We start from the raw sequence: 13737 nt of genomic DNA on the forward strand, positions 1-13737 counted from the left end.
ATATAAAAAAATAAATTATTACACAGTAAAAAAGAAAGTATGAGGGTGTTGGTATCAATTCCGATGGTCTCCCCACAACCCAATTGACACTCTTGACAATATCCTGTTGTCTTTATTGGATATTTCCTACCGACAACTGTTTAACCCAGATCGTTCAACTATTCCAAACGCTTTACACTTTACATCACAATGTTACACTTCAAGAAGCCTATTTTCAACGAATCAGCTACGTTTTGAATCAAGATAAAAACACAATGGCTTCATAGGAGCCCTCCACTGAATCGAACTTGAATATTTTGGAAACTAAGTAATTTGGACCTAAGTATAAAATAAAAAAAGTAATACATAATAATTTTTTACGTCCTTTATTATTTAAACTTGAGGAAGTATTTTTTTTTTTTTAATAAAAATAATTATAAGAAATATAGAGCTTAGTTAAAGGAAACAAAAATTATCACCCCAAAAAAAAATTAATTGAACTCGTCAACCATAAACCGATCTCAAGCAAATTCTTTAACTCTCGTTTACTGTACACTTAGAGGGGGCTGCATAGCGTTTTTAGATCTTTTTATGAATCTTAAATAAGATTCTACAATAATAAATGTTATTTTTATGAGAGAATCATGTCATCACTTCATTTAAAATAAAGAAATGAAATGAATTATTTTTTTAATTTCGAGATGCTCGCGCCTCCTGTCAAAAAACTTAAGTTAGAATACCCAAAGTTTAATTTTAATTTAGAAAATTAAGTTAGAATTTACAAAACTATAATTTCTAATGTTTTTTTACGGATGCGAAACGTGGCCTCTTACAATAAGATAGGAACAACGCCTTCAGTTTTTGAAAATGAAGTATTCCATAAAATATTCAAACCGAAAAAGTATGGGTTAAACAGCAGTTAAGAAGGCTACACAAGACGAAAAGTGGGTACTGCACCCGGTAAATATAATTCAGGTTATAGCATTGCAGCGATTAAGATCGGCATGTAAGGTTGTAGGGCTTAGTAACCAGCGTATCCCTAAAAGTTAATGAACACTGATCAGATGGGTAAACGTCCCACTAGATTAAGGATAACGTCAAGACTGATTTAGTTAATTTGGGATAATGGAGTCGATAGTGACTGGTGGTTTCTGCATCGAACCTTCGGGATAGCTAAGCATTTTTATTAACATCATTTATCGTTACAAAATTAATTTAGACTAACCTTTATGTTATTATTTTTACATAAACTAAAGTACCGAATTCATGAAAATGGATGCCACAAATTTTAATAAACCGAGTACACATTTAAAAATTCATATAAAAAAAATAATTAATTTAAAATTTGATTTTGCACCCAACAAAATATATAAATACAAATATATACAGAATTGTTTCAAACCAGATTGATTGGCACATGTGTATGTGTATAAAACTGAAGATGTACATTAAAAAATTGAAAAAAAAAATCAAATATAAAAAAATTAATATGTTAGTGTTTTGGATGCTTATTCTATAGTTTAATAGCTAGTTAAGTAATAACATTAACTATGAGAAAAAATTAAATTATATGAATATATAAGAAAACAGATATAACTAATAGATATAGGAAAAAATAATAGTTAAATGAGTTTATGTTGCATTGCAGAACAAACATTCCTAAATAATTTTAACTAATTGACAACAAATATTTATTCGACTAATAGGAGTACATTGTAAGCAAATAAGATTAACAGAAAATTAATCGTTAATTTTTTTAATATGTATAAAACAATATATTTGTTAGAATATCAATTTATGTACATTCATATATTATTAATTACAAATTAAATTAAAATTAAAACCTGTACCACTACAACCCATGAAGGGTCAGGGGTTCAGTACTTCGTAAGGAAGTACTGTTACTAGACCAACGGTTGTGCGAGGAGGTGATTTGGTCAGAATCACGCTCGACTGTCAGATTTTTACCCAATTAAGGGTACCCAATTTTAGAGGCTGGGTAGACCCCAAGAGAGCTCCAAGAACCCACAGGAGTTGACTCACGGCTACAGTGTAACAGAAAACAATTTTCTACCCAGCCGGATTCGAATTCGGGTCCTTGGAGTTAGTAGTCACACCCCTTACTCGCTACCCACGTTCCCATATTATTAATAGTTTTAAAAATAAATATTCAAAAGTTAATTATATATTGATGCTAAATGTGGGGAAATGAAGCCTCACGATATTCAGGATTGAATGTAAAAATTAGTGAAGCACTAATAAAGGAACTTGAAAATTCACTACCTGTTTAATAAAAAGAAAAAAATAAGAGTAGTTGATGTTGGACTATTGAACAAGTATTCTAAAGATGGAGAAATACTCTAAAACAACAAAGTATCAACACCTCAAAGAATAATGGGTGTAAACAGAAAGATTGTATTTTATCACAAACAAAAAAATTAATACTTACAAAATTTTCCATCTTCATGACTATTGTTGTGTTGTACTGTAAATTGAAAATAGCTAAAGGATATTTACAAGAATTGTAATGCTACAACCCATGAAAGGTGAATGTAAGGAAGTAGTATTTCTTGAACAACAGATTACAAGGAGGTGATTTGTTCAAGATATGTTAATATTAAGACTGATAAATTAATATTAAATGGTTCAAGGCGTATGAATATTACAACAAAAATAAAATAACTTAGACAAATATATTGACATGACTTTGGTATTTAATATTATGTTTTAAAAGGAGATTAATGAAATTCTACGGAAAAAAATATACTATCTAAAAATTAAAGGGACTACTTACGGTTCAGTAAACTCATTAATTGTTAGTTGAATAAAACATTGTATACATATTAATAACCATATTTTATGAAAAAAAATGTAATGGAAAACCAGATTAGTGTAGATCTTATCATTAAATAAGTGAGAAAAACAAACTCACCTTGACTGGATAGAATCTTGAATTGTAAACAATGAGAATGACCTTTGTTGACAGTAGATCATGATTTGTAGTGTCCAACTTAGTGGAATATATTTGCCAGTCCAATTTGTTTACCATCTATAAAAAATAATTTCAATGTCATTATCACCATGAAAATAAAAATAACCTTTTTTCTAGGCTTGTTAATAAAGGTCTCAGCAGATGGAGATTCTTATGGTAAATCGATAAACAATCATTCTATTGATAAAGTATATTTATTATGATCAATTGTAAAATATTTACATATTAGAGACAAATACAAAATATAAAACAGACCTTTTATAAATAAGTGAAGTGGGAAATGTTTATATCCTGTCTAACTGCTGTATATTTGCTTACATAAAAAATCACTAGTTAACCAATTTTTATTTTATTTGTTTGAAACATGAATTATTGTTTTTAAAAACTTCACTAATTAAATAGGAAGAAATTTAAATGCAATTGCATTTACAAAGTTTTGGAACATTTATTTGGTTTTTTATATTCTTTCGATTCAGAAAAAACTTTTACTGACTATAAAAATTTAGCAGTAATTGTTTTTAAAATTAACTATAAACATACTGACTTCAACAATCACAGACTTCAATAATCACTTCATTGAAATTATTACACATTCGATTTTCATAAAATGCCTTTAAGACGATAATAGTTTTTTTTTAAAGTAGTAAAGTTATGTTTTATTGTAAAAAAAAAAAAATAACTTTAAAGAATAAATCATTTGAATTTGTAGATTCAGAGAGTGATTTCCTAATCAAGCAAAATGAGCTAATATAAAATCATTAAAATTCCAAATTTATTTTAGTAATATTCTGAAATCATTCACATTATTAAGGATATATTATCGAAGACTATAGTATAAATGGATCTAAACCTACAATAAATTATCCTTTTATTGTTCCATCATAAAAGGAAAAGTCAAAACATATGTCATTTTTTTTGTCCCAAAGAATTGAAATATATTTTTTTAAACTGTTATTTAGCTTTAAAAAAAAAAATAACAACTGAAAAGGATAAGTTTTGTATTAAAAATAAGCAATAAATGAACAGACAGAAATAAAATAAGAGCATTGTAAAATTGACAGAATCTTAATTTCTTTATTTGTAATCCTTTCAGTTAAAAAAACTAATATTTTAACCAATTATTAATGAGGTATATATGTATGTATAGTTGACCGTAAAAATTGATATATAAGAAGATGGTCAGGGTTGCAGTCAAAAGAGAAACAAAAATAGTTGTAAACCATCTTCTTGTATATAATAATGAGGTAATTCAATGAATATATTAATGGTTTATTTGCTGAATGAATCAAAAGTGAAAATTTTAGCTAAGTATACCAGATTTTCTCCTGGCTTAACCCAGTAGTCTTAGTCAGGAGAAAATCTGGTATACTTTAGCAAAGTATATTCTGGAATTTTAGCTAAGTATACCAGATTTTCTCCTGACTAAGACTACTGGGTTAAGCCAGGAGAAAACTGTGATTAGATATGTCATGAAAACAGGTCAAAACAGTAGCAAAAAAAAACAAAATGAAAACATTCAGTAATTCATGATTTTTTAACATAAACAGAATTTATATTATTCAATGAAACATATTTATAAATATTTCGGGTTCTCAATTCCGTACACATCATTTTGTTAGTTCATAAAAGTACTATTATTTCATCTCATACTCTTTTTGTAGTATTATTAATACCATTAATTTCATATGTTTACATCTTGAACACACATGAATGTTTGGTGAAGCACTAGTATGTAACTTTTCATTAAGAATTTAATTTTTCAATAAACCGATTTTACAATGTTGACTATTGATTAATTTTAAATTTCAGACTGCATGGATGCTGAAGACAGATTGACTTGCAAAACGACTTGCCCAAGAAGTAGGCAAGTTCGAGAAAAGAATTGCCCTTTTAACATGATCTGTTGCTATGGAAAACCGAGTAGTGTTTTTATGCCTTTAAGAAGGAATGTACCATTTTATAAGCCTCCAAGTCAACCTTCTAGTGAAGATGAGGATTTTGATATATCTGATTCACTTTACAATTACCTCATGAAAAAAAAGAACAAAACGTTATCAGAAAATAAAGTAACTGTAAAAGAAACTACTCCTACTACTACGACTACTACTGCCAAACCAAGAATCGACGATACCTATAATGCTGTGATAAAAATTGAAGAAACAGATAGGAAAAGTGTGAAATGTAAGTTTTTATTTGGTAATTTCAACACTGGATAAGTATTTAAGTGGGTTTACACCAGAGATGACATTATTTATAACACGTGTAATTAAGATGTTACTAAAATTTTTTAAATGACTTGCTCTGAGAAATGTCAATAAAATTTGCTGAAAAAAGTTGAACTTATGTAAATAATATATATGATGAGAAGATGGTTGGGGGTGCGTTCAGTAGAAAACACAAACAAGTTGAGAGAACTTATTTAATTGTGCCAACGTTTCGGCTTGAGTTTCTAACCTTCATCAGGGCTAAGAACAAAGAGCAAGATAACACCTTTAATTAAATATGTAAGAAGAATAACATAATCAAGAAAAGAAAGGTTTAAAATTATATAATGCGAAGAAACGTAGAAATATGATTATATTAATTTAATAATAATTAAAAATTAAAGTTATGGAAAGAAAAAAAAATTAAATAATAAACAATTTTTTTTTTTTAAATAAAAGAAAATATATATAACTGATGAAACATGTAAGTATAATACTAGTATTTATCACCTTTCTTTATTCTAGTATTATACTTACATATTTCATCACATATTTTCTTTTATTTATTAAAAATTTTTTTGTATTATTTAATTTTTTTTTTTTTTCCCATAACTTTTAACTCCATAAATTTTTAATTATTATTAAATAATTATTTTCATATTTCTACATTTCTTTGCATATAACTTTAAACTTCTTTTCTTGATTGTTAATTCACTTACATATTTAATTAAACGTTTTACTTTCCACTTTCTTCATCACTTTATTTTTACTAATTTTCACTCTGTATAATTATTTACTTGTGTCATTCTATTTATATTTTCTCTTTGTAATTTTTTTTTTGTATTCATTGGTTGTTATCTTGCTCTTTGTTCTTAGCCCTGATGAAGGCTACAAACTTTGATCAAAACGTTGGCACAATCAAATAAGTTCTCTCAAATTGTTTGTGTTTTTTACTGACCGCACCCACAACCATCTTCTCATCATTTAACTGAAATCATTTGATTTCATTGGAAATGTTACTAGTGTAAACCGTAGAAATCATAATATTATTAGCATTTTTATTACTAACATGAATGTTAAATAACAATGTTAATAACATTTTGCTAATATACGGTGCAAGCAGCAGCTATCAAAGTGTTAATAAGCAAAATGCTAGTAACATGTTAACTAATAACAATTTTAAAGGTAAAATTTCAGTGTAAACACCTTAAAACCTGTGTAGTTACAATGTATAATGTAGATTTTCTATATCATTGAAAAACCATAGGTATAGGAAACTTTTATCAGTATAAATTTAAATATGCAGGTTTAATTTTTACTATAACACATGCAATATCACAATATTATTAAATGCGGAATTAAAAAGGATGATAAGTATTTTATAGAAGAGACAGAAGCTAATCTTTTTTTAGAACAGGTCCACATGCATGAAATTTTTAGGGCTAAAAAAGGATAACACCTTTATGCTCACTCTAAGAATTATGAATAGATTAATGAATGAAGACAGTTATTCACTATATACATATATGTAGCTATGCATGTTGTATGGCTTGGTAAAAGTGAGTTATAATTAATTAATACAAATAAAAAATAAGTTTCATAGAAGAAATTTAACAGAAAACTACTTCATTTAAAAATAAAAACAATTTCTAAGATTTTTAACTTTGTTACAATTGATTGTATTATCAATTATGTTATTTAATGAATAAAGAAGTATATTGAGAATTACACAGGCATTTCTATATATTCCAACAGTAACTAGGGGAGAAAAAGAAATACTTTATTCATTCATGCTGCCCAAATACATCGGGTTGCTACATTACACTGCATACTAATCAATAATAAATATTTTGTTTTATTCTTTGAATAAAGATATTAACATTAATAAGTTACTATCAAAATAAGAAATGAATAAAATTAATTTGAATTTTATCAAATACATACATTTTGATAAATCATTCTAACTATATTCAATAATGTTACAGACTGCAAGATATATACCAATCTTACGTACGAATTCTCATATGCAAGTCCAGTACTACCAGAGATCATACCTTTTGCAATAGTTATGGACAACTGTATTCCTATAGTAAAACCGCTTGTTGTTGGTGGAAGAGCCGTTATCAGGGGAGAATTCCCACATATGGTAAACACAATTATAGTAATTTTAATAGAGAGAATTAAGCGAATGAATTAATTTTTTAAGAATAAAAAATATTTACTTATTTTTTTGTTTTTAAGGCTGCACTAGGATATAACAAAACTGACTTCATTGACTACCTCTGCGGAGGAACATTGATTAGTGATAAACACATACTTACAGCAGGACATTGCACGAACACCAGATGGTAAGAAATATTTTCAGTTAAGTAATAAGTATGTAAAACAATTTCCTAATCTTTAAGAAATCAAAAACTATAGCGTATTTTTTTTTTTTATAACAATAAAAAAACAATATTTTTTATGAAAGCAAGATGGTCTGGGTGCGGTCAAAACAACTCAAATAGTAAAAAAAAAAATTTAATAAACCTTTTGAGGTTAAAAACTTTCAATTTGAATATATTTTATTCTAAATTATCAGCATGTATAAAGCAATTTTTTTTTAAGCCTATCTACATAATGACATAATTTCCTTTGTGAAATTAAAAGTTTGACTAATGAGGTTTATTGAAGTACATGGATATGTGACAATAGTCCCAATACAAGAGAGGATGGGAAGCATTTTGTGGACTGAGTTTGGAAGTGGAATCATTTGGGACTATTTCACTGAAACCCAATTGTCAGATCTAGGTCCATACAATATTAATGTTTGTGAAAGCTTTTAAAAAATTGATCCATTATAGTTCTTCAAACTGAAACATGCCTACCATCTATCTTGTTTAAACACCATATTACTCTTAATCTAAGCCATCCATCCATTCTCCCTAGCAGAGAGAAATTGACATTAATTTAACTTTTGTATCTAATACGAAACAGCAGTTTTTTTTTTTATTTTATTTTTATTATTTCTTAATTTTTTTTAATAGATTGATCTACTTAATATTCTCACATAAGTAAACTTAAAATTTATGGTTAAAATAATTCTCCACACTGTCTACTATACATATGTAAAGGAAACTTCAATATTTAATAATAATAAAGGCTTAACGAACCCGAAGTTTCGATGCCGATACCACCAAACACTCTCTGCATAAATCCTTCCAGTGATGTCCCTCCAAATACAATTCCACTAAATCTGTTTTAACACAATCCTTCCATCTACGTTTCGGTCTACCCCTCGGACGTTTACCTGTTGGTTCAGTGCTTATTACCATTTTAGGGATCCGCTTTTTACTAAGCCCTACAACCTTACTTGCCCATCTTATATCAATATTTAATAATTTGTCAATAATCTAAAGTTTATAATTTATTTTAAGCAGATAGGTATTGAAGAGATTAAATCTATTTTCAATACTTTGTTGGGCTATTTAACTTACTTAATAAATCAAAAAAAAATTAGTCTAAATTTATCTTAAAAATTATGTAATGTGATAAAACTGAAATTGTCATCATAAAGATTACTTTCTTGAGGAAAATTATCAGTAGGATTGTCAACTACCCTTCCAATAGTATGAAAAAGGCCTAAATTCTTGGGCCACTGGGCCAAACTTCGAATCTGGCTATATACAAAATGGTATAAAACAAAGCAAAATTTAAATTAAAGCAAAGTCAGATACTTGTTTTATGCTATATACCTAATGAAGAATGTACTAATAAATGTATAAATTGAGTTGTCAAGAGGTGCAAAACCCACTAGAAACCTCGGCAAGGCAAGGTAATTATAAATTGAGTAATGATATTTTTTTTTACAGGGGTAATCCAGAAGTAGTAATGCTAGGGTCTGTTGAGCTCTACGCTGCAGATAGTATTGAGGCAGAAGTAGTGAAGGTAATAAATCACCCAGACTACAAAGCATCTTCATACTACAATGACATAGCTATTTTAGAGCTGAAAGAGGAAGTGAAGTTTTCACAATATCTTCGACCAGCATGTCTCCCTCAACCAGAAACAAAGGCACATAATTATGGAAGCATTACAATTGCTACTGGTTGGGGAAAAACTGGAGCAGGTAACCAGCTTTTTTTCTTTTTTGTATTAAAGAAAACTATTTAATAATCAAAAGCACAACTAACAATTTACTTACTTGTTTCTCAAAAATTACAGGTCATTTAAGTTAAAATATTAATAAATGTACGAGGAGAAGATGGTTGGGGGTACAGTCAAAGTGAAACACAATGACCGCACACCCAACCATCTTCTCCTCGTACGTCATCCATGGTCAACTATCTCTCATAATTAAAATATTAAGGTAAAGAAAACAATATCAAATGTGTGTCATTATCAATTTGTTTACCAATATTGATTTATACCAAGATCCAGACTTTAAAAAAATATGATTTTCCTTATTAAATAAACAATTTCGATGTTGGGTGGTTTGAGTTCAAGTTTTTAACAAATCATTTGAGACTCTATTATAAAGTAATTTAAATGGCTTATTAATATTATAATTATAATTTAATACATTAAATGCCAGCATTTTTTTAAGTAAGATTTTTGTTTAAAATGCAGTATTTGCAGAGAGAGCCATTATTTCTGCCTCAAATCTTGGCAAAAAAAACAATATAATATATATCCAGAACAACTTGAAAAAAAATTTTATTCGAAAAAACATTAGATAGAAGTTGGACTTTATATAGAAGCCCGAGGAAAATTATCTCTAATACAAATTGCAGGTAGATCACTATGGTGTCTCTTAGTTTGATCAGGTATTCTTAAATATTGGGAATACCTCCTCTTCTGTTCCACATGTGTAATATATCTGGGTTGGCTTAGTTTGAATATGAATGATAATGAGAGTTATAATTGTTCTTTGGTGATTTCAGCTTATGAAGCAAGTTTCGACCTCTTGAAAGTTCTTTTACGAATCGTAAATAGTACAGAGTGTCAATACCACTATTCAAGCAATTCCAAGTATTCTCCTCTTAAAGATGGCATCAATGAGAATCTGATTTGTGCTGTAGGTTACAAAAGCAAGTACCATGACACATGCCAGGTAATAATGAAATACATATTATTAATTTAGTATAACTATTCAATTGAGCTAGTTTTATATTTTATGAATTTAACTTGTTAAAAGAAATGATGTTTTCACATAATGTTAAGTCTCGGAACATCCTAATATATCATACCAAGAAATAAAAATAACAAATTATACTAAGAAATTGTACCACTTGTATTTTAAACTTAATAACGGTTCAAAGTTGTAAAAATGCATTTTATAATATTTGTACCTTCATTATAGCAGGCTCAATTGATATTGTTTTAATTAAAATAACTTACTTTATAAAAAAAAACAGATTATCAACCTTCAAGTTATCAACCAGATTTTTATCAGAACCAAAACCTACCTAGATATTATAAATATAATGATTAATTTATGTAAGGTAGGTATACCTACTTCTATTAAACGTTTCTGGACTTCAAAATCCATGATGAAATGCTGAATTTTATTTCACCATTATACAATGAATTTCTTAAATAGCATAAGAAAATGCAACACCTCAATGCAAGTCCATCCATTAACCGAATTACACAAAAAGCGGTAAAAATTACAAGCACTACCAACATAACTTGGACAAAACGATAGACCCCTATGTTCGTTTTTCTCAAGTGATTTTAACTGCAATTATCTTTAATTTCAATTTAATATTTAAAACTTTACTTAAATTTCTCAAAAAACAATAAGATAATGGATCATTACAAAGGATTTAGTAAATAAAAATATATATGCCCAATTATACTCCTTTTTTGTTTAGAAACTTCGTATTACTTAAGTATTCTCGTTAAATTATAAAATGGCCCCAAGAATCAGTTGAATGGTATTGAAAGTGAAAAAACTGAATAGCCAAGTCAAGAAAAGAATGAATGGCAACCATACTTAGAAACGTCGTCATGGGAAGTGTCCCCCTTCCCTCCAAATAATTTTAAACCAAAAAAAGGTGGATTGAAGAACCTGCTTGAAACTGTGAAAAATTTGATAAGACGTTTTACTAAAAATTAAAATCATATCTGTACATTTGGAGTAAATAAATTGGACTTTTATGAGTACAATGTCGTGTATTAATAGAAAAGAAACTTATTGTTGCCAAAAATTTAAATGGAAAGTTCAAATCCAAAAGATGTGAACAAATTTAAATATTTTAATAAAGTTGGTCTCTATTGTTAATAGGATAAAAATTGTTGCTATTTTTATTTTATTCCAATTCCCCAACAAATTGTTGTAGCAGCTTTCCTGGCCATATTGATTTAGTGTTTTTCTCTATCTGAATGTGACCCTGATAAATTGAACTGGGTTCAGAAAGAAAAACTGCCTTATGACTTAACTTAGGAAAGCAACCTTTAGTAGGTTCTTTAAAATATGTGGTTTCAATGGAAAACTTAATCTTAATTCATAAATGTAAAAAAATGTGACATTGAAAGTACTTTTCAGAATAGAAAATACATAATTATAATTGGTAAAGGAAATTCAGCGAAAGTCTAAAAGCTGGAAATTATATTACAATCTTTCAGACCTTAATTATTCATCAAGAGCATTACTACTTCCAAATATGTTTTATTATTTTATTTAAAATACTTGAGTTTTACCTCGTGCATATTTTCTCTTCTTTACTTTATGTTAGAAAGTCAATGAATTGTCAAGAAAAAAAAAAAACTAACACCTTTATTTTACTTTCAGGGTGATTCTGGAGGACCGCTTCAGACATTCCTTCCTGGACATAAGTGTGCTTTTGAAATTACAGGAATCACATCTTTTGGAAAGATGTGTGGAACGGGAATACCTGCTGTGTATACCAAAGTTCAACCTTATATCCCATGGATTGAAGATATTGTATGGCCTTAATTCTAGTGTGGATGTTTTCAGTGTACATAAATGTAAATTATGTAAATTGATTTTAATAATTTATTATAGTTTTATAAACTAGCCTTATATTTTTTAATTAATAGATTATGTATTAATAATGCAGTGTAAATATTATAAAAAAGACAAATTAACATGTTAAGTTAATTAAATTATATTAGTAAATAAAGTATTTATTTATTGCTATCTTTGATTTTTATTTGAATAAATCCAATAGATAATACATGAAAAATAAATAGTATAATCCGAAATATAACAAGCAGAAAACTTATTATGGGACTCCTCCATTTCGCTTCCACTGTACAGAAGATATGACAAAGGTCTCAGTCATTTTTTTTTTCTTTTTACCTCCTACCTAGTCATTTCTGACATACTGGGGATTTATCCAATAGGTAACCAACCTATCCTATTCTAATTAAAGTGGAAGGGTTTGAGATTTCTTTCCGAAGGACCCCATGAAATATAAGTCAACCTGATCAGACTGGAATCGAAACTGCACCACTGCAGCCCTCGGTTGCTAAGCTGACACCTCGACACATTCAACTCTAAAGGCCTCAGGTAGTCAGCTCCATCATCCAAAATAGTTTCTCTCACTTCTTGCCTTAAAAATTCCCAATTTAACTTCTCCTTGTAGCTTCAAGACAATCTCTAAATGGTATGATCTAGGACTACCGCTAACAAATTAAAAGCAGAAGCCAAAAGACTATTGTTATTAAACTAGCAGTTCTACTTTCAATTCACACCATGAAATTCGGTTCTCCAACCCCTATTCATTAAAACCATCAAGATACAATGTATTAAAACTTAAAGTGAAAACAATAAATATAAAATCTTTAATTAGATATAAAAATATAATATGATAAAATATAATAAATCTATAATAAGATATGAAAATATCAAAGAAAATGTTTGTAAATCATTTTGTTAGAGACTTCTATGATTAAGAGGAATTTGGTTTTAACTAAAAAAAAAAAAAAAAGTTCAAATTCATATTCAACAATTTGACAATCTCCAAAAAAGTATAGACTGAATATAAGTGATAATCATAATTATATTTAAGGTTTGTAGAAAATTAGAGTAGCAGCATAACCATTCCACACCAGCAGACCATATGAATTAAGTAGAGAGGATGAAAAGGTTTAAAAAATATATTTGAACACAGTATTTTATTGTGGACAAAAAAATAATTATATTATAAATACAATTGTTTTATTCTTTTTTATAATAAATATTTATCACAATGACTTTAATCTATGACAATGACTCATTAAAATTAACATTTTAATTAAATTAAATTACATCTGTTATTTTTTGTTCCATGTCCATTTTAATGTCTTTATTCCACTCTCATTCAGCTTTATTTCTCAATTCCAGGGATCCAATACAAATAATTAACTTATTATAAATTTATATATCACTCCTTTCCTTAAATAGTGGCACAAGTGACAAAAAAAAGTGTTGATTTATTTGTGATTTTGATAACATAGTTAATTACCATGCAAGTGATGGTAATACTCTGGGAGTCCAAAATAATATTATTAGTTAACATCGCAATATCTCTAATGCAAACACCCAGGTCTTCCTCCACCAAGCTCATTGCTCTA

The 13737-nt window shown here is 28.0% G+C and overlaps 1 protein-coding gene across 1 annotated transcript; it reads left to right on the forward strand.

Annotated features, from left to right (window-relative positions):
* The first annotated feature begins 4902 nt into the window (after nucleotides 1-4902).
* LOC106688405 (venom protease) lies at nucleotides 4903-12235 on the forward strand. The gene is made up of 6 exons (XM_014432840.2): nucleotides 4903-5152; nucleotides 7161-7321; nucleotides 7417-7523; nucleotides 9027-9283; nucleotides 10098-10267; nucleotides 11951-12235. Exons 1-6 carry the CDS (start codon nucleotides 4903-4905, stop codon nucleotides 12113-12115), a joined length of 1110 nt encoding a protein of 369 aa, XP_014288326.2. The 3' UTR covers nucleotides 12116-12235.
* Nucleotides 12236-13737: the final 1502 nt, after the last annotated feature.

Source organism: Halyomorpha halys, unplaced genomic scaffold (genome assembly GCF_000696795.3).
Source record: "Halyomorpha halys isolate HHAL.00 unplaced genomic scaffold, Hhal_1.1 Scaffold1124.1, whole genome shotgun sequence".
In the NCBI taxonomy this organism is placed as follows: Eukaryota; Metazoa; Arthropoda; class Insecta; order Hemiptera; family Pentatomidae; genus Halyomorpha; species Halyomorpha halys.

What these genes read in the sequence shown, in the direction of transcription:
- LOC106688405 (XM_014432840.2), top strand. Translation starts at nt 4,903, where the DNA reads ATGCCTTTAAGAAGGAATGTACCATTTTATAAGCCTCCAAGTCAACCT. An exon ending in CATTGCACGAACACCAGATG is followed by an intron (nt 7,524 to 9,026) that starts GTAAGAAATATT and finishes TTTTTTTTACAG; the next exon opens with GGGTAATCCAGAAGTAGTAA. An exon ending in TTGGGGAAAAACTGGAGCAG is followed by an intron (nt 9,284 to 10,097) that starts GTAACCAGCTTT and finishes TGGTGATTTCAG; the next exon opens with CTTATGAAGCAAGTTTCGAC.